Here is a 25,216-nt window from a genome sequence, read left to right on the forward strand (position 1 = left end):
CAACCCACTTCTTATTTGTTGCTTTCTTTATCCACATCTTGCATGCTTCTAATGGATTCAGAAAGGGGAACAATGGTGGTTCTACGTACGTAAGGAATTTTAGTCACAGCACAGTTCTTGGTCATTGAAGTTTATAAAAATACAGGTTTTTTCCAATATGCAAGTAAGTTCTGCTAATAGTATTTTAGAAAGACTGGGAAAGATGAAGCATGTGGAGCCAAAGAAATCTGTTGGAGAAGGTTTTTGTAGCCTGAGTACTTTCTGAGAAACTGAAAGAGGAAGACCATTGTCTACGTAAAGGAATAGATGATAAACTGTCACGTTAGATTTTAATTAACTTTCATTTCCTTACCTAATAGTCAGAAATCTGATTTCCAGTTCTGAGCAGTAATAAAAAATGTAAATTTACCCATTATGAGACCGTGTAAAAGCCTTCTAAGAGTTATTCAAAGGGATTTATTTAAAACTAGTAAGGTGCCTATGTTCTACCTTAATGACAACAACAAATAAAATTACTCTTCCTAGTTAGAGGCTGAAATTTCATTAACATTTGGAGAGATGGTGTATTTTTTACTATCTCTGTAGAGTAGAAAATTTACTAATTACAGTTAGAGGGAAGATTGTGACATAGCTAGGTAACCAGTAAAAGGGAAGAATTGGGCATTCTTACATCTATGCTGTATTTCACTTACTACTGATAGCTTTCAGGATTTTAGATAATTCAGTCTTCAGTGGATAGTCTCTGCCTGTCTCTGCCTCTCATTCTGCCTTCCTTCATCCATTTTTGTGAGGAAATTAAACTAATCTAAACAGCAGTAGACAGTTTTTCTTGATTAGCTTTAAAAAAATTATCTCATCATGGACCCCAAAGAAAGGTGCACCCAGAGATACTAGTAGAAAAACTCCTTGGTATTTTTGGGTTATTTTGCCAGCTGTCTGTATGTCAGTGAGTTCCAATAAAGTACAAGAACAGTCATGTGTCATATGATGGCTGAACTTGCTTGTGGCAAGTATGGTCAAGATGATGGTCAGGTTTGGCAAGAGCCTAGATAGGATTTCCTTGAAGTTCTGCCTGGAGCAGGCCTTAAAACTATGATTTTTGAGGAAAACATTCTCTGTTCACCCACTGCTTTGTCTGTGTCTTCATCTAAATGTGGAAAATTTTGGCTGGTGCTGACTGAAACCTCCGTGCTACCCTAAAGGTTCTTGTGTGGAGGTGTTCAGGTTGTTCCAGATGTGTTGGCAGTGCACAGCCTGGCTCTGTATGAAAACCATTTTAAGAAGACAAGGTTATGCATATCCATGCATATTCTGAGTTTTGTCCTGAAGTTATTAGGTGAATTTAAGTGTCTTAAATAGATCAAGTATTCTAGTCTATTATGTTTTCTCTTCCATTTCAATTAAGGAATTCCGGTAAAATAGCACGTTCTACTTAGCGAGAAACAGCCGGTCCAGAACAGCACGGTTTAATTAGAGTTGGATGCATTTTGAAAAAGCACTCAACCGTGGAAGAGGGGTACTTGGAAAAACCGTAGGATTGTGTGGTCACACTGGAAATATTCTCACAAGGAAATGAGTCATTAACCTATCCTAGTGTTTCGCACAATCATTGTCATTGTGGGTGATTGTGATTGTCTGCACCTGTGAGTTGGTACGAATATTTAAGTTTCAGGTAATGACTGGATGCTGAATCTCTTGTGAGTAACTGAAACAGAGTAAACAGAAGTATGATTTTTCATGCTTTAAATAGGTAAGAGGGATTAAAATAGTGCTTTGGTGATGGGGTTAACAAAATTTCTAAAGGTAACTAGTTAATTTGTTCAGCTGATATGAATAATGGCTTCCAAGTTTTATTGCGTGGCAAGCAGTGATTTGAGATTTGCTGTGTTGGTACATGGTCAGAGTAGGGGGGCCCTTCACAACTTGCACCAGCAAGTTGATGTAACAATTAGTAGCAGATGTTCTGTTGGTGCTTATTTCTGGAGACCTCCACAACTGTGCCTTATTTAAAGTTTTTACTTTTTAAATACAGTATTGTGGTTGATAGTATGTTAAATTCTTAAGATGTTGGTGTTCTTCCTGTGCAGTTTGCTAATGTTTGCATACTCTCATTAATAAAATTTTTCAGGGGTCAGAATTAATCCCTGTCTAACTAGGCTATATCAGATTGCTGAGAGTTTCTCTTAAAAATGAAGTCTCTTTACATGTCCTGAGTAGAACTGGAGTTATCTTAGGTATTGTTTTCATCAAATCTGTCCTAGATACTGCCATATATATAGTTGTAAACAGAAAATAAGAGTTGAGTAAATCTAGGTATGTGGTGCAGATGACAAGAAGAAATTTCAGAGGTCTATATAGATAAATATCCAATCATTCTAAATATCACCATTCTCTGGTGATCAGAATTCCATACTTTTTCTATTTTATTAAGGACTGTTTGTAAATGATTAGTTTTAATCATTTACATTTTAGGAGTTTAAAAAAGTTGGGTGGAGTTTTTTTGGGTTTTGTGTGCTATGGGATTTCTTTTTTTTTTTAAAGCCAGAATACTAGTACCATGCTTGGAGAGAGCAGAAGCCTTTTTCTAATTTTTTTTTCCATTTCTCAGTCCATTCATTGCTGGTTGTGTGGTTGCTGAATTCACAGTGGTGTTTTGTGGGAAACATGGAATGATTTTTAACATTGTTTTTTTCTCGTTTTTCTAACTCTCTTTTCAGAATTCCCCACTCTACCAATATCTGCAGGATTTGGGACACACAGATTTTGAAGTATGTTCCTCAGTGTCGCAGAAGGCAGAGCAATGTGCAGCAGCGGAAAGCCAAAGAGAGCAGACTGTGCATGCTGCTCAGAAGGTGAGCACTCTCCTGTTGCTGAGCATTGATCTTCTCACAAGAGAACTGCAGTGCTTCACAAATAGGAGAAATCAGAACAGAGAGAAATCGCTTCCTGTATTTAAAAAAACAAAGGAAAACAACCCCAGACAATAAACCTCAACCAGTTATCTCTTGTCTGCAGATGTGTTTGGAAAATCATGGTTAATCAGTATAGTTTGGAGTGTTTCTTTGCACTTATGTAAGCTAGGAAAACAAGAGGCTTTGATAATTTTTTGAGTGTTGAAAATTATCTTATGTAGTGGATCTTACTATGTTAGCTTAGCATGACATTCTGGGAATAGAACCTGTCATTTTCAAGAACAGAATATTTATAGTTTCTAGCCCTTCCCAGGCATTCAGTTGCTAAGTATAGCTTTGTCTGTGACAAAACATATTAAGAAAGAGGATTTCTGGGAAGTAGAAATGCAATAACCAATCTGAATGAGGTAGTTGATGTGGATAGCTATTGCATTTGTAATAATGATTGCTTCTATCACTGGTCACAAAGCAAGGCTGAATTTAAATCAGGATTTAGCTCACAATTTTCTTTATTTTGAGCTACTTTTAAAAGTATTCATGGAAATATTAGGTTTACTATGCTTGCTTTTCAGAGTTGTCAGCTGGCACTCACCGTAACCCACAAGAAACCACCTGAAAATATATTTTCTCTTTAAAGCTAATGGCTGTTGTGTGGTGTGTTTACACTAAAGATACCTATTCTGACTTAGTGTAGGAAGACTTTGATTAAATGTTTATTTATGTATTTATTAAATGTTAACATTTGTTCACTGCTAATTAAAAATTAGGACAACATATTTAACTTACTGATGTTCTGTTGGTTACTATGAAGTAATGCATGGACTGTCACTTAGCTATATTATTTTGAATAGTTAATTTTGTGGCACTCAGAAAATCAGTATAACATTGTGTTCGTGTATATAATTTCCACTGAATTTTATACGAAAGTGTTGTAGGGTTAAGAACCTCAAAAGTATTAGGATACACTGCTTTTAAAAACCTCAGGTATTCTGGTTTTTTCCCCTCCCTTCCCCTCAAGCATTTTACACTTAATTTTATTATGTTGGGAGCAATTCCTCCGGTATTGTGTCAGATGTAGAAGTAATTCTTCATGGTTTGCCTTGCAACTTGAAGGGAGTGAGTGGGTGTGTGAAAACAGGCTGCCCATTTCTTGCAAATAGTAGGTGATGTTCACATCGTCTCATCTCTGTCTAGACAAGGATACATAGTGGAAATGAGGAAGAAACCTGTGTGTAGTTTCTAGTGGTAAATTATCATAGGTTCTTCCTGCTGCAATTCCAGTACTGGTTGGGAAAAGTTAACATTTTTCTTTTGTAATTTGATGTCAGAAAGTCTGTTTTTGTCATTTGATTTCTGTGTCCTGTTTTGGGAGGGTGTCTCAATAGGAAAGAAAATGAGGGAGAGGCAGCTGGCCACACATTTAGGAAAGTAGACTGGATTTAGGAGAATCTGAGGCTTTTTGTTGCAACTTTTTTATGACATACAGACAAATAATTTGCATTCCTATCCAGTCATTTCCTCAGTTTTCCATGAGACTGTTACCATTTCCCTTCTGTTGGCCTTCACTGGCCTGGTCTACAGAAATATTAAAACATCTGGAAAATAATTGGTTTCTGACTTTGAATATGTACCTACCCACAGTCCTAATATAAAATGATCTTCCTTGAGGCTTGATGTAACTATGATTACAGGGAGTAATGGTGTTCCATGCTGAATAATTCTCAGTATGTGTATATCACTTTCCTTCTGTTCTGAAAAGCAAGTTTCCAAATGCCTTAAACACTTTATTAAAATAAAAATGCAAAAGCCGGAGTATTGCTTTGTCTTTGAGTTGAGATTGTCTCCTCCTCTTGTGTTCTGTCAAGTGGGAAGCCTGAGCATCTGAAAGCTGGTGACATGCAGCAAGAATTTGGCACGGCAAAGGTCTACTTTGGGATCTTCAGGGACTGAAAAAAACAGATCTGGGAAGAAAACGAGGTTCCTAGTGACTGATACAAATGTTTCTGTTGCATCTTGCTGTGCTGCCAAGCAGAGTGTGTGGTTCAGGCTTAAGGAAAGGCAGAGGCACCGGTTGAATTTGAAGCACTTCTTAAATATTTCTCAGGGTGTGTGGTTTTGGTGGTGGTTTTTTGGCCTTGTTTTAATCAGAATATGGTCTTAATGAACATTGAGTTAAAAAGCTGTGAAGGTGTTTAAAGGTTGTGTTCTAGAGGCTGATGAAATGCCAAGCTCCCATCTGAGGGATTATGGAGATGTGATTCAGCATAGTAATTGTAAGTGCAGTGTTCCTGGCTGTGCCAATCTCTGGAGAAAGTTCCAGCTCAAGTCCTGGTCTTGTGATCACTTGATACTCAAAAGTACTGTTAGCAAGAGCTCCTACACTTGTTTTCTGGAATTAAATCCCATTTTGGTAATTCTGCCTGATCTTTACAGAATTTATCACTTCCCATTTACATCTTTCCTTTCTCAGTCATTTTCCTAGACTGCTGTGCGTACCCGAATGTTTAAATTGTTTATACTGTCACACCTTAGATATGATGATATTTTATCATTAGAGCAGAGCTGGTCTTGGTGCAGCTACTGAGGGTCGTGTTGGGGCTAGCCCTCAGTAGCTGTGCAGGTGACCTGATGTGGGATGGCAGAGGGACCATCCTTTGCCTTTGCTGGGGCTCCCACCCACTTAAGGCAAGGTATTCAATGTGTAGCATTATCTTCTTCTGAAGTGCACAGAATTTCTCTACAAAAGAAAAATAGTCCCTAGAATTCTTTTTTAGATTCAAATTAATTTATCTAAAATGTGTATGTACTATGCTAGTATTTTTTTAAATGTTAGGAGTTATGCATCTTTTTTATTTGTTTACAGAGAGTTTGACTGAGTGTTGTTCTAAAGCTGTAAGAAGAATACTCCAGAAGCATTGGCAACATGACCTGACTTGTGTGTTGGTGAAAGTAGTTTTACTTGTCAGTAACACTCCCAGTGGGAATGCAAACTGTGAGACAATATTCCAAGGATCCGAATAATTCATTGTGTTGCTGTACTCTGTTGGGTCACAGCCCAAGACAGTGGGTTGTCTTGCTTTGTATTTTCAAGCACTGACTTGCCTGTTGAGTGTTTATGCAAGCTCAGATTTTTATTTTTAAACTCAACCATGGAGAATAAACTAAAAGATTGCTTAAGTAGCACACTAGGGTTTTTTTTTTCAGTAACTCCACAGTCTAGTTTAGTAAGCTGGTAGAAGTTTAAAACTATCCTTAGTGTAGCTTTAAATGTTCATTATGAAAATCCAAATACTTACAAAGGCTAAGCAGTTGAAAATGATAGGCTTCAAGAGGCATAGTCTTAAATTAAATGGATGATTCTTTCTGTACCCTGCTTTCAGTGTACAGGGAAGAGTACTTCGCAGTGAAATATGTCTGAAATTCAAATGCAGAGCAAGACCTTTGTTTATTTGATTTCAATTTTCTAAAAATTGTGATCAGAAAATTTTATTTCCTTTTGCACCACTCTGTAAGAAACTTGAAAGATAATCTAGTGCTGCAATTAGTGACAGTCTTCTGACTTATGTCATTGCCCTTGAGCAACATCAAAATACAATCACTTGGATTTATTCCATAGTCTCAAGTGTGAATTGCTGGGGTAGCTCCTAATAAGCCACAATGATGTCAGTGTTTCAGGAAGAGCTATCATTATGAGATCCCTGTTACTGGTTTACTGCTCCACTGACCTAAAAACACTTCCTTGTGGCATGGATCTCAAAATCTAACTGTACACAGAAAGATGAGACATTTGTAAAGAAAAGCTTGAGTTAGATTACTTAAATGGGCACCAAAATAAGTTGTTTCAAAAACTGTGTAGCATAAGGGCTTTAGGGTGACAGTTCCTGATGTTAAGGCTGTTCTGCCCTGGCTGCTGCACCACACTGGTCACAGTGCCTTTCAGAAGGCTGTCAGGCTGGTCACAGGTTAACTACAAAACTCTCAGCTCCTGTTGCTTGGGTTAAACAAACAAGAAGGGAATAAAAAACAAAACAAAACAAAACAACAACAAAACCAACAAGAAGGAGAAACAGAAGCTGTCACCTTTTATACATTGAGCTATTAGAATCTGTATGGGGTTTTGTTTTATTATTTTAAAACAGTATGCCACAAAATGTAAGCTCTTCACAATTAATTTTTTTTGGCATACATTTTATTTGGTTGTATTACATGTCAGCATTCTGAAGATTGAGACAGGGCCTCAGAATTCATGAAATATATATAAGTAAATATTTTGAAAAATACTTCCTGTCAGTTTAGTCTGAGGTAAGTAGATACAACGATGTGTCAAAAGCTGCTTTTTTTTTTTGTTCATTGAATGGCTGCAGACTGAAGCAAAACCATGCATCTATTCAGTTATAATCTGTCATGCATCTTGTTTTAGGAAGATACATGAGTAGAATGTGTGATGACTGAGAGGGAGTCCCTCTATTAGTGGCATTTGAAGTTATGTTTACAGCTCAGACAAAAGCGTGGATTTATAGGTTGCATGGGAAGCAGCATAGAGACAAAATACCTGGTGGCACACACTGGTGTGGACAGGGAATTTCTGGGGCATTTTTTCTTCTTACCATCACTCTTCCTGCCTCTATTCACAGCTCCTCTGGAATCTTGTGCTCAAGCTGCAGTGGGCTGCTGAGGAGGGGTTGTCCCTGTCCCTGTCTTTTCACTTTTCTTCAGCCTGTCAGTCATTTAACCTTCAGGTTTTTTATCCCCCAGGAGAGAGAAAGTCTTTCATATCAATGCAGTAGCTGCCAACTTGAGATCAATCTAATCTTAGCTGTAGTTATTTTTAGCAGAACAACATAACAATCTTTTATGCTCCAAATAAGTGGAGTTACTGAAGGTTATATTTTATTCTCTTGTTCACAAGCAAACTGACGGGAAGCAGATGTTCTCTTAGTGTACTCTGAAGTTAGGCCAGACGCAGTAAGTGAAACTTCCTTACAGGTACTTGGGTCTGAGTTAACAAGAAAATCAAATGCAGAAATAAAGGCATTGTCTGTTGTTATTTATTTAATTTTGGCTTTGGTTTTTTGTTTGTTTTTATTTTTAATTGGAGTAATTTCTGTTCCTTTCAGCAAAGCATCCTGTCAAAACTAGTTGAGTTTTTTAGAAGTTGGTTTCCTTTTCCACAGTATAAGAAAAATGATGACATACTTCACCGACTGGTAAGTGATCACTTTTTTTTATTTTTCCATTTCCTTTCCTAATCCACAGGTCTTCCTCTGCTCTGTATCTCATCCTCTGAACAACATCTTTGGTCTGTATTGTTGGGTTTGGCTCTAAGAGTTTTACTTATTCTTTAGATAATCCTTATTCTGGTTTTCAGTTACTGTGCCGAATTGGGCACAAAAGGACAGGAACAGTATCAGTAGCCAGGTTGAAGATGTTCAAACTGTGGAAGATAATAAAAAAAAAAATACATGAGAAATTAAAGAAGTTCTTGAAAGCTGAAATGAGTTTAATTGCAGTATGGGTACCCCTTTGGTGGAAAGCAGTGGGGAGACGCTGGCTGAGAAAGTCCATGTGTTGCAGCCTAGTGCCTTGTAGAGACCACCTAAGACAGAAGGTTCTGGAGCTTCAGCTGAGTATTGCTTCACCCTCTGTTTCAGCTTGTTAGTTCAGGCCCAGCACCACCACAGTGCGGCTGTACTGGCCCTGGACCAATTCTGGCCTCTTTGCTTCTGCACTGCTCTCTACAGGGCTTCTGCATTTGGGAAAGGCAAATCAAACTTTGTTTGCTCTTTCTCTGCCGCACTGCTTTCCAGTCTGGGCTTGTCTCAGATCTGCTTTAACTTGTACCCAGCTCCTTCACACTCCTAGTATGGCTTGCAAATGTCACTTTAGTCAGACTGTTCCAGAATCTAGAATTTTGATTTGTTTTTTTCTACTACAATGTAGGGATGATGTCCTCAAATGGAGTTTCAAAAGAAAATGTTAAGCAGCATGAGAAATTAGAATTTTCCACTTCTCACAGAGTTCTGCTGTATCTCAGTTCTCCTTTATCTCAGGAGGACAAAATTTCCTCTGAAAATCTCTCATCAGTGATCTTTGATTGACTTTTTTCTTCCTCCCTCTTCCCTATGAATCGAGGGTATTATCTTAACAGCAATTTTTAGCCTTACTTTCTTGAGATGAAGACGTAACCCAAGAACATGGAAAACATGTTTGTCCTGCTGCATACTACAGTAGAGTTCTGAAATGACACAGGATGCGTCGGAGGAGGGCAGAGTTTCCTCTTGCACACAGTCCTGAAACAAATGTTTTCCATTAAAAGTAGAATGAAAGTTATCTGAGGTGACATCTGTGCATGGAATTAAATTTCTAAACTAGCTATCTTATGGTTTCATAAAGAATCTCATTCTGTCAGTGACAGAATGAAACAGATTTTGTACTGTGAAATGTCACACTTGTGTTAGAAGTTTCTATTAGAGACTTTTCAGAAATATTCTCTTTTCTCTCCTGTAATTAGCTAGATGCAGGGATGCACATGTTCAGTGTTCGCTGGGTTTTGTTATGGCATTCTTAACTTGAAGTAATTGTGGTTTGGTGCAGTATTCAAATGACAATTTCAGGGGGCTTCTCTGATGGTTGTATTTGTCTTCAAGAGTTGTCTATTTGTCTTCAAGAGCTATAGTTGGGGAAGAAAGTAGCAAATGCTTATGGCATCAAATTCACAAATAAGGAACTCCCTGAAATTTATCTGGAGTTTAGCAAGTGTGAGGTCTTTGGAGCCCCATGCTGTTTCATGCTTGGATTGAGTTCCCTTGGGAAAGGTACAGAATCCTGCAGGAGAGTACTCCACTGCCGTGGCTTCGGGCTTCAGTCCAGTGCATTGACCCTACTGTTACTAAGTGTCCACAAGTGACTTTTTGTTGACTAATTTGCAATATCTCTCTTTCTTTCTCTAAGTTTTGGTTGTTTGTTAATGACATAAATGATGTCACGACATTTTAAAAAAAAAGTATTTTCTGTTTTTTTTAATGATCTGATAGATACAATACCTCTCTGATTCTTATGCAAATATATTGGCATACTCTGTGGCCTGTTTCCAGTTATTGTTACTATCTAGGTCAGATTACAAAGTCAGTGTGATGCATCCTGCAAGCCTGAACTGCTAGGTAGTGTGTGAGCTTTTAAAGCTAAACAAGTTTAATAAAAAAGTAGCTACTTGTGATATATCTGAAAACATTCCTGTACTCTGGGAACAGATTGTTGTCAGTAAAGTGTAGTGTGTGTGGGTGTTTTCCTTGTTTTGCTAACTTAATTTTAAGAATTTGCATATTCTTTACTAATGCCTGTTTTTTCTCCTGCCCATTTCTATGTGGCAAGGATGTCGGATTTCGATTTGACACGCTCCGTACCATCCTGCAACAGGAAGTTCTGCTGCAGGAGGATGTGGAACTGATTGAATTCCTTGACCCCAGTATCCTGTCTGCAGGGCAGTGTAAGCAACAGGAAAACAGGCAGCTTCCAACGCTACGCTCCCTAGCAACTCCTAATATTTGGTATTGTATTGAGGATATCTACTGTTATATTCACTGAGAAAAAAGCAAAAAATATATTGTGCATTCTTGAGATAAAATGCAACATTAAAGTAACTATATTTTTTCTCACGTCCTTGGGTCTTTATTCTAATAGTCCCCGGATTTTTGTATAAGCATGTTTTTTTTCATTGGGCATTTTGTTGAAAGAGTGAATTTTAATCTGAGATAACTACATGAGCATGAGTGAATACTCCCAAACTGATATATTCCATAAGGAAGAACTAACATAGCTGATTAGTTCATTAATTTCTGAAACTATATAGAGGTGATTTTGATAAATGAGACATGATTGTGAAGACTGAATTGAAAAGTGTTTATTTTGGTGTGGTCTTCATAAAATATGTTGTGGGTGGGGGGAGGTGAGGTGGGATGTGCAATTAATTTTCAAACATAGAATATCAGAAGAATAAACTACAGAATATTTTAGTAAGATGCATTGAAGTCAGCAGAGTTGTGGAATTCACTCAAGAATACTGAAGGAGCTGACTGCAGCAGTATCTGAACAGCTACCACCTGTATTTAAAAAATACCACCAGTGGTTGTTCTGACAGAGTATCTTGCTTGGAAATGCGGGAATCAGTAGAAAAAAATACTGCATAATATGGGTCAGTGCTATTTTCTCATACATAAACTAAAAAGTAGATGAAATTATTATAGAGTCACACCTCAACTGTTTAAGTTATGTTATTATTGATGCTCTCTGCCAAACAAGAGAACTTTTGAAACAGATTTTTCTGGTCCTAGCATTATTCAGTTTCTTTAACTTTCAGCTGATAAAGTACACTTACAAAATTTGTGAATGTTGTTCACCTTCCAGATGACACCAAGTTTGTGTTTTCATAGACTAGAGGTCAACATTAGCTTGGAGAAATACCTTGAAAACGATAGAAAATTCAATAAAGACAAACGTTTACACTTGGGAAGGAAAAGTCAAGTTAATAAACGCCAAGTGATGAATAGCTGGGTACGCAGTACTACTCCAGAAAAGGATCTGCATATTGCTGCGGTGAATAGTGTTAGAATGTGTACAAGGTGGTGATCAGTCATGATTTGTTCTGTTCAGAAAAGGGAAGGATAGGAGGAAGAATAATGCAATTAATCTGCTACTGATTCAAACTGGGACTTGGGGGAAATCTTTTGAATTCTAAGGATACTTAGGAGTTGGAATAGCTATGGCATGGGTTGTGGAGTCTCCATTTTCATCTTTGGTCTGTCCGTGATGATCTGGGTCAACCAACCAGAAGCTGAAAATGAACAAAGTGAGCTCTTGAATCCCTTCTAGTCTTTCATTGCTGTGATTTATTTTATTTGTGGGACTTTATTTTTTTAATGTACCAAGGAAGTTAGAGACTGTGTCTGTCCCTTTTATAGGTAGTTACATATTTGGAATATTTTAACCCTGGACCTTTACTGAAACCTGTCAGTAACCCTAAAGAGTTAACACTTGTAAAGCTGGTTGAAATTTGACCACAAAACTGTCCAGGAAATAGAAACTCAGAGATTGTGTCTTATTTTAGAAATGGAAAAATATTCCTTGTGAATACTTCTGAACCTAAATGCAGGATTCACAGCTTTAAGGGATAATGGAAAAAAATGTTTTTCATTGAAAACATTCTGGAAAATTATAGTTGTAATGCACCTTGAAGCTGGTATCTCATCCATCTCTCTGAAGATTGTGATTATTTTACAAAAGTGGGTAATAATATATATGAAACACAGTGTGTTTTCTAGCAGTTACTTATTTATGTTGAATTTTTATAGAGGAAAGTAACAACTTTATAAGCTTTTTAAATGTCTTTGAGAAATAACTGAGATACTAGGAACTCTATTCTTTAAGGATTTTCAAAAGGTGCCAAATTATTTTAAATGATTATTCAAGCTATCTTTATAAAATTGTGTTAGAAACTAGCGGTGCATTGGTGTCCAAGTTAAATGAGTCAGACTCTAGAAAAAATACAGCTGGCACTACTTGAGGGATTTGCTACCAAAAGAAACATGCCCTTCCCTACTGTACTCTTGAACCTGGAAGTACAGATATTACAGTTCCTACACACCCTGGCTTATAATGCTGAGTAGTCAGGTTTTTTTCTTTTTTTATTTTCTTTTCTATTTTTTTTTAAGTCATATGTGTAAGAGAAACTGACCTTTCAAAGTGGTACATTACTCTCCTACTCAGGCTGTAAAAAAGCTGAAGAAAGGTTTCCTTAGAGTATACCAGCCAAGTAATATCATGTATGTATTCATCTAAACCTGCCACCTAGGAGTAGTTTTCAGTGTTTACAGCTCCCTTCAGGACCTACATAAAAGCCCCATAATAAGATGTTGTAATCTCAACTGTAGCTGAAAACTTTGTGATTTTCCCACTTGTTTGCCCTCAGTAATGTGTGGTTGGTGATACTGTCTCTGTTTGCAGGGATGTCTCGCTGTTCCTTGCCTTTGTAAGTGCACTGCTTATGTTTCCTTCGTGGTGGAAGGAATCATCATGGCTGCTGTGCGGACCAGTGCTGCTTGTCTATGCAGTTTTTAGAGTGTGGGGCACATGGAGGACAGCCAAGCTGCAAATGTCCCTGCGAAAATACTGTATCCAGCTGGAAGAAACAGTGGCGAATAGCCGAGCTTTCACTAATCTCGTGAGGAAAGCTCTGCGACTCATTCAAGAGACCGAAGTAATTTCCAGAGGATTTACCCTGTGAGTCTGTATTTCACTTTATTTAATACACAGATCCATTCAAACCAGGTGTTGTCTAAAATTGTCTCATTACACTGTCTCCCATAACAAGTGGAATTACTGAAAAACATAATACTTAAAGGTTTTCATTTACATAAAATAGTGTAATTACCATTCATACTAGAAGTATGAATTCTAACAACTCAGTGTTAAAACCCTGCATCCTGAAGGTGAATTAAGTCTCACAAAACTCATATGCCTTCGAAATGTCCTGTGTTGCTAGCAATGAAATATATGAACAAATGGACTTTGAACTAAGTTAGTTAACTATTTTGGGGAGTCATTTAGAGAGTTTTCTCTTACATTACCAATTCTATGTAAATAAACTGATCTGCAAGTAATCACTCATATTTTAGGAAACAGGATGACATGAAAACCGTTCTATTTTTATTTAACAAAGAACAGTCTGAAGTACTGAGGACACAGCAATCAGCAAAGACCATCAAACATCATTTCCCACCTCAAGTAAAGTTAACATTAGTTAACATTTTTTTCTTGCATACAATTGTTGAAACATTTAGATTCTTAAATTATTTGCTCTCTTTCACTTAAGAGATGCAAAAGTGCTTCTGATTATTTAGCTCTTGTAGTTATTTGGTAAGTTTTGCTTATTTGCTATGTGAAAGGACATCAGAAATTGTTCAGTGTATGCAGTGACTCCAAAGCCAACAGGCCTGTTTCTGTGCACTCTCATTGCCGTGGATGCTTTTGCATTGTAACCACCTATGGTGAATCCAGATCTGTGCTAGTTCTGCTTAAGGCTAAAGGAGGTGGGAAACACCAACACCTAAAATACAGTCAACTTCTAAAAAAAAAATCAAAAATTCCCTTGCGGGCACCAAGAAGATGTTTATCCAGTAGTTGTGCTAGACCAACTATTCTACATTCAGACACATGTTCTTACATGCAAGTTTGCAACTTCAGACTTAAAATTTTGGATTAATTTTCTAGCTTGAGATACCTTCAGTGTACTTCATTGAAGAAATGTTTCATTCTCCCTTTGAAATGCATAAGCATGTCTTCAGTCTGCCTAGCTATGTGATTTTTGTTTTGGTCTGTTTTTTTGCTGAAGAAGCATATACTTGAGCAATAGGCAGTCTTATCTTTGCAAACGGGTTCTTAAAAGAAATTATTGTTCAGGCTTGTCCAAATTACAGATGAGAAAAACATTTGGATTTTTGCCTAAGTTTAAGCAAACGAACTTGTGGTCAATGTCTAAATTGCTGCTGCCTTGTTCTTTTACTACATATCTTAGATAACAGATTAATAAAAAACAGACTGGTCTTTAAGCTGATGCTTGATCTAATAGCTTCTTTACTTGAAACTTTGGCAAGCTTTTCAAAAGACTTTGACATATGGATGGAGTGGGAGAAGTCTGAGTGTGCCAGCATCCTCGTTGGAACAACTGGACAGTATAAAGAAGTCGGTGCTGTACAAGTTTTGGGTTGGTTCAGCCTAGAGGGAGTTCTGACTCGAGAGTGTCCTTTTCTTCCTCCACATATGCAAGAGATGCTGCTGCACAGGGCAATGTGAAATTCTTTGCTTTGGGTAGCTCTTTGTGTATGATCCAAAACACTAGTTTTCCCTTTTTTTTCTAGAATTTTCTACAGTAAACCTCAGCAGAACAAAGTTTAGAATGTTTTCCTGTCATAACATTGTCAAAATCTTAGTGCCTGTTTAGAAAGAGTCTCATGTCAATAGAAGTGGTTGCATTTGAAAAGTTACTGAGTCTCCTCTTGTGTTATTTTACATCCTTGAAGGAATGAGATTTCAGTCAGGTACATCATCCTGGTGAGTGCTACATATGCAGCTGTTTTAAGGTACTGCTAACTCAGCATAGTTTGGCCTGTGCATTGACCATATTGTGACTGGAAATATATTGAAGCTGTCATTTAAATAGTACCAAGTTCAGACTTCGACTGGTTGTACTTAGCTAAACTCTGACAGGGCAAGTCCAGGTGTGCAGCTTTGGCCTGAAGTTCCTGGTGCTCCTCTGCTGGTTTTCCTCCCCATTACATCATCCATTGCTATTCCCATAGGCTAATTTACATATCCATTGAAACATCTATGGCTTTGCTTTATTCTACTCTATTTGCCCCTTATTAGTTGATACTGGACTGTCTCTGTAAAAGGTAGATGAGGTTTTGGTCAGTTGTCTGTAGGTTAAGTGGTTTACTACTGTGTGACAGTGAGTGCTATACTCAAATATTCAAACATCCTTTTGCCTTCATTCCCCTCCCACCCAGTAAAACTGACTGCAGCCACACAGATCAGGAACTAAGGACTTGAGCAGGGAGCTTGGACTAAATGGCCTCCAGTGGTCCTTTCCAATCTTAACTATTCTGTGATTCTGTAATCCTGTCAGGCTTCTCTTATATTAGTTGCTCTCAAAGACAGCTGGATATTCTGATTCCAGCATGGCCTTTGGAAGTGTTTAGCACTCTGTTGGAATTTCAGATGTGTCTGCATGGTACCAGCTCTGTGATGCAGAGATGGCCGAGACCTCAGCTGGGTAGCTTGGATTACAGGAATTGTGTAGCAAAGGTAGGGCAGTGCTCTACTCAGGCAGAAGGGCAGTATTTCTGTCTAATTGCTCATTTGCAATTAGCCAAATGAAGCCTGTTCTGCAGGGTAATGAAAGTATGCCCATTGTCTTGCACATCATAAAACCAGACTGAAGGAATACATAATGAAAGGCTGCAACAATAAGCAGCAAGTGTTTTTCCTTTGCCTGTCACCAAAAAAATTAACTTCTTTTCCAAAATGCTCCCTTTCTACTGTATTTTAAACTAGAATTAAGCTCTAGGAGCTTAATACATATGGAGGTGCATTAGCTCTTTATAGAACTGCTTTCATGCCAGAGTGCAGTAATAGGTTTTTAATAATGTTAATTAATTTTTATTAATTTTATATAAACTTGTTAAAAGTTGAAAGCCAATTTAAGATTTGGCTTGTAAAATTAATGAATATTTTGTTGTTCTATACAGTAAAATGGGTTTGGAGCTGTAGTAAAGGGGAAATTCACCCTTAACCTTTTTTTCTTCTTGCTACTTGTGGCTGATATGCGAAGCTGGTAACATTTTGTAAGTCCAATTAAAATACATAGAGAATAAGAGAGAGACTTTTTACAAGGGTGTGTGGTGATAGACAAGGGGGAATGGCTTTAAATTGAAATAGGGCAGGTTTAGATTAGATATTAAGATGAAAATTCTTGACTGTGAGGGTGGTGGGACACAGGAGAGAAGTGGTGCATGACCCATCCCTGGAAGTGTTCAGGGCCAGGCTGGATGGGGCTTTGAGGAGCCTGGTGGAAGGTGTCCCTGCCCATGGCAGGGGGTTTGGAATTAGAGGATCTTCATGGTCCCTTCCAACCCAAACCATTCTGTGATTCTGTGAAGATAAATGAAACACTAGGAATTTAGGGATATGACATGCCTGACAGATAGACATATCTAATAGATTCTACTAATTTAAATTAGTAGAATAAGGAAAAATTCTTTTATAAAAAGCACTGAATCAATCCATTCCAGAAGGAAAGCAGATTGTTTTGCTGAATACTGGCAGTACGTGCTGTGCATGAGTTACGCTATATGTGTTCTCTATAGGAGTTGGAAAAGTCTGCATCACTGTAGTAGAACATAAATCTGTGTCTCTCTTTTACGGTAGAAGAATTTTGCTCCTTTTCTTTGAGCTTGCTTCTGACAATTCACATGGGGCTTAAGCCTACAAACTGATGTGAGCATTTATACATAAATACTTCCATTTGTTACTTTCAAAAGCTAGGGAAAGGTTAGAGATTGGCATGTACTGCATTACATGCTGTGTTCCCTAGTGAAAGATACAGCAAGGCTAGCATTTTAAATTTACATTTAGAAATGGAAATGAACACAGTTTGTTTTTATTTTTTCTAGATTTGAAAGTAGTTATGAGATGTCATATAAACCATTTTAATAACACATAATTTTAAATGGCATGCAGATATTTTATATTGTATTTCAGCTAGCATATTCAATATATAGCAATATTTGGCATGATTCTGCTTGTGTTAATGGTGTTAAACATATTGATATATGGTTCCAGCCTTACTCACTGGGTGGGCTGCTCTGGTTTTCATATTTGATAGCGAAGGCCACAGGCTATTTCCCTTCCCAGTCAATGTGCAGCACAGTCCAGCTAAGCACATGGAGTAGGACTGTCATTTTCTCAGTGGTCAGCTTTTTAGTCAGATGGACTACAGAAATAGTTACCAACGCAGCAACCCACCTCAGACTTACCAGGAACCCTGTATGCTTTTCCCTTTTAAGTGACTGGACATGAAATCACCACTGTGCCCTGGGAAAGGTGAGAGCAGAAGCAGGCTTCCAGTCCCAAATTAATTAATCACAAGGGATTGTCCTGTTGTCAGACTACGTTCATTCCTGAGTTGATTCTAGTAAAAACAGTCCCAGCAAGTAGAGTGCACCTAGGTTGTTTCTGGAGTCTCAGTCACAGCTTTGACCTCAGTGTGCATATGAATAGATATAACTGGAGCTTGAAGTTCCACACACCTGTTTAATGTTCACCCAGTTCACATTTCATTGTATTTCCAGATGAGGTGATTTCTTACAGTGCTAAAGCCATTCTGAGGTGTATTCTAATAGGCAAATGGCATTGTTTCTTTTAAATGGTATATTCACCTGAATAGCTGGACACCAAATATACTTTCAAATATGCTTGTGTGATGTATACATTTCATGTGTTTACCTGCCAAGACTCTCACAAACACAGCTGTCATTCATTGCATGATGATAAAATCTATGTCACCACTCAAACAATACTTCTCTTCACCTAGAAAACTTTCTGCATCAGGAAGGCTAAATTTTGCATGAAAAGCTATGTATTGGCACATATTTTTCTGCAAAAATTATTGAAAAAATAAATTTGGATATAAGGAGATATATGTTAAGTACCTGTTTATTAAAATTTCCAAAGCTGACAGTGGGGTTGGAATAGTTTTGTATTCTGATTGAGATAATGTTATGGTATGTCTGTCATTATCTACCATTACTGTACCATTTTGGAAAATTTCAGAGAAAATAAATGTCCTCAGGAGTTTTGCCACGGCTCAGATGAGAACAGAATCATGCTATCTACTGAGGAATCCTGGCTGCTGTCTGAAATTTTGATTAAATACATCATTGATATGATCAATTTTTTAAAAAATTTCATAGTTAGTGATTTGAAAAAGCTTTCTAAAGAATGAAATAGGAAAACTGATGTACTGTTTTTTAAAAATACTTTAGGACATCTGTACAGTTGTATCACATTTTACTTTTCAAGTTTGCTTGACAGGGTCAGTGCCGCTTGCCCATTTAATAAAGCTGGACAGCATCCTAGTCAGCACCTGATTGGCCTCCGGAAAGCTGTGTATCGATCCGTCAGAGCCAACTTCCGAGCTGCAAGACTGGCTACTCTGTACATGCTGAAAAAATATCCTTTCTGTAAAAACCCACCAGTTCAGGTAGTCCACGTTGCCTGCCTGCAGTTGTGCCAATGTTTAGTGTCAGGATGTCTAGAAACATACAGTATCTAATTACATGTCTAAACAAGATTGGGACTCGTTTTTGGTTTGGAACATCCTTAAAATTTTTGTCTTTTTGTGTACTGTGCCGTGTGAGATAAGATTCAATGTACTGAAAACATTGTCTCATTATTGACACCTATGCTTTTGGTCTAAGTGTTGATGATGTGTTTAAGAGGCCTTCAGAATTTGGTTAAAATTCCTCTTAGCCATCTTTTTCCCTTGCACCAAAATATCCTCTCCTCTGAACAATACGGCCTTTCAGTCAATATTCCTGTGTTCAAAGGTAAGTTGGTTTTCTTCTACCAAAATTATTTGCAGCAAATAAAGCTTTTATGTTAATGTATATCTCAAATGTATTAGAAAGAGATCTGTCTGATGAACAGAGAATTAAAAATTTTAGGTCACAGCTTTATTCATGGTGAAACAAATTACATAAGCTTGATATGTTATCATTCTCACTTCAGTAGAACTAGAAGTTCAGCAATATTTGCTTGTGGCTAGTGTACCCTCTTTTAATTAGATAGCTCCTTCAGTGAGTACAGTTAAATAATTTTGCCCTAATTAAATTTTGTTCCCATGCAGAAGAGAAAATATGCAGTCACATTTTAGCCTTATACCAGGCATTTTGTGTCAAACTTGGTGGACCAGTAATTTAATGAGATGGAAAGTCATATTGCTTACATTTTGTGTGGAGGGACAGTTGGGTACTAGCAGAAACAACTTAGCATTTTCCTACATCATTCTTACTCTGATTTGTTCATGTCAGCATTGCTCAAAGTCACAGAACAAAATTAGAAAAGAGTATTTCTCTTTTTAATTCAGAATCTAAGGTCACAGTAGGATGCAGTGGCTGAAAGTCTAAACTAGAAATTAGGCACTTTGGGTTAAGTATTTACAGGATGTCGTGCAGACCAGTTCAACAGCTGTTCAACGTGCACTGTCCTCCGTTGAATTGTGTGGTAACTCAGGCAGTGCTTCACTCGGCATGCTGGTCTTAAGAGCCTTGTGGGTTCTGCATCATGGGAACCTGATGTAATTATATACAAGCTGGATGGAGGAAATTCTGTAGTTTATGTTACTGGCTGATGTTAATAATCTCATCCTCATCTGATGCAGAATGGTTTGATACTCCATTTCCATTGAACTATTTTGATAGGTAGGACCTGGGCACTGGACTGTGTAAACTTAAAAAGCCTGGATTTTGTTGTAAGGTGATGTTCTTTGCTGTCAAGGCATAAATAGCGGTATTTTTTTATTAGTGATAAAACCAGACATTGGATAGCAGTGTTTTAAACTGAGTGATACCTTACCCCATTAGGATGGAATGCATATAAAATGCATTCTAGGTCTTTGAGATGCACTGAGCACAGGGAAATTTGCAAATTTCCTGTAGTAAATCTAGTAAAAACTTGTTCCTTCTCCTCTGTAAAGGTTTAGTTATTGCATCATGAACTGTTAGAAAAACATGTAACTTTTAACTAGGGAGAGAGAAAGTTCACACAAGAAAAGAAGTAAGTTAAACAAAAAGTAGTACCCTCTTGGGATTATAAAAGCCTAAATCAGATATCCCATGCTGAAAGGTCTGAGTAGAGACACTTGGGCATTTTTCAGTGCTGTATTTCTTCCTTGACCAGCCAGTTCATCACATGCTTAGCTCACCCCTGGTGAGCAGGTGTGAATTTTGTAGAAGAGCAGCTTGGATTTCCCAGGGATCCTGTGAGGCCCTCGTGTTAGGTTTTTAGATGGGAATGTGCTTGTGAAGACTAAAGTATAAAAGTTTAATTGTTACATACAGGGATACATCAGCATTCTTGCTTTTCTATAGGTAAATAAGAGTGTCTAACCTGATAGAGGTTAGACATTCACTGTACAGATATTTTATTCTGGATTTGACAGTTCATTATTAAGTAGCTTTGCCTTCTCTTCTTTCAAGCTCATAAGGCATGCAAGTTAAACGATTGAAATATTTTCACAGAGACGTAGAAAAATTTAACTAATCTAAGATAATTACTGTATTTTGGCTTTAATGGAAGACATTAGGGCTAAAAATATTTACTACTAGATCAAAGTGCTCGAAGGAAGTGCATTCCTGTATATAATGGTGTGTATATGTCTAAACTTTCTAAATGTTTGGTCCTTAGGAAGCTAATGGGGGCATGGGATCAGTTCTCTGCTTTCATCTGTCAGATAGAAATGGGAGTGGAAGGGCTGCAGTAGAGGAGGGCAAGGCAGGAGGTGCAGGAGGCCACTGGGAATCCCTGGCTAGGACACAGCATTGGTAAGTGGCTCCTTGGTCAAACCTCTCATTTGAGATGTTGCCTGGAATTTAGTTTTAGCATGACTTAAAAATCCACACGTGTCCAAACTGCTTTTTGTGGCATTCATGCTGTTGGAAATGCCATGTTGCAGGAAAAGGCTAACAAGGAGTACAAGTAGTTTCTAAGATAAGTGGTCCTGAAGGGTTTTGACCTGACTTTTCAGTTTCTGATGGAGTTCCCATCCTCGTCCTATGTGCTCCCTCTGCTGGGCGTGCTGTCAGGTTAATTTAGAATAGACACCATTTATGTGAGCCAGCTGCTGGTGACAGCAGTAATATTCTGATCCTAATTGATTTACATTGTAGGGTTTTGTGTGAACACTTAATAGGCTTCTTCCCCTCTGGACATTAGGGATAAAGGAGGGAGAAATGTGTTTGCTTAGATCCTGGACGCTTCGCTTTACTGTTTCCTGGGACACAGAATATTACTTTTTCATGCAATGTTCTTCTACTCAATTGGTAAACATCTCTTGAGCAAATCACTTTTGTGAGTTCAATCCTTTGAGAATTTAGCACTTGGAAAATTTGGGTGTGAAAGTGGATGGAACTTGTAGCTTCCCCAGAAGACATTAGTTGGACAAGAGACAAGTGCTTCTAGTTGGCTTTATATGCAAGAGATGAGAGCATTCAGTTTCTAGATCAAACTGTAAATGAAAAAACTCATACTTTAAATTAAGAGACCATATTTTCATTAATGCTTTACAAATGTATATATTTCTGTGGAACAAATGTCATTTTGTACTTACGGCCATAAGTTTAGGTTTCTGTTTTAAAATCAATTTTACTATTCTGTGACTGGGGTACTATCAGAAAATGTGGAAAAATCTTGAACTGTTCCTCCCCAGCCTGAGGTTAGCCTAAAATTAGTGCTGTTTTAAAATAAATGCTGCCTAGTCTATGAATTATTTTATCTGTCTTCTGGTATCAGTTATGTTGTGCTTGCTTCCTACTTTTTAAGCATTTTTGAGGACTAGAAATGTACATTTTCCTACTGAGATTTTAAATGTGCTGAATGGTGTTGATAGATACCAGTTTGCCGTTCATCCTGCCAAGATCATAATGTCTTTACAGTGATATAATCAATAAAGTTAATGGTATGACAGTCAGGGAGCTCCTGTTCTTCACAGAGCTTTCTGCAATGTCAAAGACCTTTTACTGTAAAGATCTCTGAGCAGTCCATCCACAGACAGAACTCTCAGCAAATTCACATCCTGAGTTTAGTCTATAACACAGGCTACCTTTAAAACTTAAAATTGCACAGTTGTTCTCTTTCCTCTGTTAAATATGTGATTTCTGGTTTAAGATTGACATGAACTATCTCTTGGAAACTCAGTATTTAAAAGTAAGCTGCTTCACTCATAAGGGATGCAGGGATTTTTCATCAATCTACTTTGTTTCTTTTTATGTGTTTGTATTTAGACATCAGTGTTTTGTCAGTGTCTTATCTCTCATCCTTAAAAGAGCCTTTAAAACTTGTGCTTCAAATAAGGATTGTGAAACTTTCAATTAGACAGGATTCAGGTGGATTTGGGATGAATGTATGTGCTTTCATAAAAATTGCCTGGAATAAGAAACCTTATTAAGCATTTCTTTCCTTTTCTGTGTGTTTAATGCAAAAGTGGCTTTGTTTACCACCTTAACTCCAGCTAAACCTACCCTCTGAACTCAGAGAGTGACAACGTGACCAGCTACATCTGTGTGGTCCCCTTTAAGGAGCTGGGTTTGGGACTGAGTGAAGAGCAGGTCTCTGAAGAGGAGGCACACAATCTGACTGATGGCTTCAGCTTGCCTGCACTCAAGGTGAGCTCTCCTAGAAGGACTTAATGCATCCATGCAGGCTCTTGGTGAAAATCTTTCTGTTGTCATGAAGTCCTGTGGCTTGTACATCCTAGCCTGTAGCAACACACTGAACTGAGGGTAAGGTGTAATCAATTAGCCTCTCATCATGTGTTTCTACATTTATCAGCATTCAGGTGATTTCTTTGTGCACGTAGAGAAAGAGAAGTTACTCAATACAACATTAGGATTTTTTCTGCAAATCATGGAAGTTCAAGTCAGTGCTCTATAATCAGCTTGATCAATCCCCTTAAACATGTTTTTTGCTCTCTTATTTCACCTGATCCCAGCTGAATAAAATAATTTCCAGATTTGTACTTTCTTCTTTTTTTATCTAGTCTCGTGACGTGAATAAAAAGAGAGACATCAGAAGACACAAATTAGTTGTAATTGCCAAAGGGAGTAGCTGCATTTAGTCACACTGAGGAGTAGAAATCATAAGCTTGGACCCCTGCTGCCATCAGCCAGTGTGGTTCTTTGATCTTTGAAAAACATTTAACTGAACAGAGTGACAACCATATAATGGCCTTTTATCTATTTTGTTTTGAGATATTAGGTATTTTTTATTTGCATGAGTCAATTGGAAGGAAGATCTAATTTGAATGCAAGTCTTCTGTACTCTAATGGTCCTCTGCCAAGGCAGATCCCTTTTAACATTGTTTTTTGAATCGAAAATTCCATTATTGTATGACTTCTATGTTTCTATGGGGTTGCCTTTTGTTGCATTTTTTTCTCCTAATTTACAGACCTTGACTTCTTTTGTTCTGACAGTAAATGCTATCAGTAATAGTGATTACTAAGATTTGAGGCTTTGTTTAATTAGCTGTAAGCTAAGAGCTACAATAAACAGGAGCTTTTGGGATTTTTTTTCTTGCATTTCATTAGCTGAAGTTCTAATTGCAACCATGTAAGCCTGCTAATTTACCTACTTCTTTTTAAGCAGAAGCAGCCAATCAGAGGTGCCCAAGCTTGTAAGATTAAGTCTTTGTTTACCTGCAATTTGCAGTAATTTAACTGAAATCTCTTTTAGTTAAGCTGGTTAAGATGCTTTCTGGATACAGTTAAGCTCACAACTAGTAAATCTCAATTTATGGTAACTCATAACAGACAGCAATGTAGGCTGGGTGTGGTATAGCTGAACCAAGCTAAATTAACATAAATCAGTCCTAAGCAGATTCCTGTGTAGGTAATAAAATACTTTGATAACCTTGGGACATACTTGTGTGGTGAGCCTTGGATGTATGTGCAGTCCTCTTCAGGTTTTTTTACTTTGAGAGAACTTGTCTTTATACTAAAATGCAGGTCATGCTAAGCCATATGACAAATGTAGCATGTGTCTTTTGGCTAGTTTGTCCTTGAAGTAAAGCAATTTAAAGAGTGAAAATTTTTCACTTGAGAAAAATATACCAGTTTAAGCTGAGGAGAGCCAGTTGGATATTTTGTGTGAGTGTGTCAGCAAAAATCATCAGTAGTCATTGGCAGAGCAAGCTACTTGCAACCATAAATACATCTGAAATTTCCTTTTCTCTTGTCGTCGTGCCTTTTTTCAGGTAGGTTTTTGATTATTGTTATCACTTCCTGAAGTCCACTATTTGTGCTGCTTTTTCATTGCCTGTGATTTATGTCTGGTGGAAGGGATTGGTCTTCTTTTGTGCTTATTACAGCATGAGCTCTTGACTTTTTATCCAAAGCACCACACATTCAGGGACACTTAAGAGATTGCTGCCCATTTGTTTGCTTTGTATTCTTGCACCCAGCCAAATCAGTCTTGCATGTGTGCCCCAAATTAATTTCATGTTATTCATGTATTCTTTTTTCTCATGAGCATCTTTTGTAAATTTCTTTTGGAATATTTTATCAGTTTGCATCCAAGTATTTTTGACATGGTGAGTAAATATTTTGTCTTCATTGGTCTGGAATGCTTGCGAACAAGTTTCAGTCTGCACCTCATAATCACCTACAGCTGATCCCTTTTAATAAGGGCCATTATTGCAGAGAAAAGTATCATAACCTTTCCTTTTCATTTTAGACATAAAAGGTGCTGCTGTTCTGTCATGGTCTACTGAGCAAACTTCTCTAAAATAAGAAAACATTTCATTTCATTGGAAGTGGAAGTTCTCAAGAAATTGAAATTGTGGGCTGCCTTGCTCCCAGATGGACTGGCCTCTTTAGTACCATATGTAACATTGTGAATCAATTCATTTCTTAAAAGCCTTTCCTTCCTTGGTGGTATTGGTGGAATTTCTTACTTTGGCTGAAAAAAGAAATAAGTTA

At 37.5% G+C, this 25,216-nt stretch overlaps 1 protein-coding gene across 6 annotated transcripts in view; it reads left to right on the forward strand.

Annotated features, from left to right (window-relative positions):
- The window catches only part of VEZT (vezatin, adherens junctions transmembrane protein), a 60,408-nt gene that overhangs the window by 12,635 nt on the left and 22,557 nt on the right, over positions 1 to 25,216 (forward strand). For 4 of the 6 annotated variants that reach the window (XM_039570573.1, XM_039570576.1, XM_039570574.1 and 1 more), the window contains 6 exons: positions 2,718 to 2,852; positions 8,030 to 8,119; positions 10,284 to 10,459; positions 12,912 to 13,187; positions 18,546 to 18,695; positions 22,759 to 22,906. In XM_039570573.1, the coding sequence (XP_039426507.1) occupies positions 2,718 to 2,852; positions 8,030 to 8,119; positions 10,284 to 10,459; positions 12,912 to 13,187; positions 18,546 to 18,695; positions 22,759 to 22,906 (975 nt within the window). The remainder of the gene's footprint in view (positions 1 to 2,717; positions 2,853 to 8,029; positions 8,120 to 10,283; positions 10,460 to 12,911; positions 13,188 to 18,545; positions 18,696 to 22,758; positions 22,907 to 25,216) is intronic. The other 2 variants (XM_039570577.1, XM_039570572.1) reach the window with 1 other exon arrangement.

The sequence above is a fragment of the Corvus cornix genome, chromosome 1A, assembly GCF_000738735.6.
Source record: "Corvus cornix cornix isolate S_Up_H32 chromosome 1A, ASM73873v5, whole genome shotgun sequence".
NCBI lineage: Eukaryota > Metazoa > Chordata > Aves > Passeriformes > Corvidae > Corvus > Corvus cornix.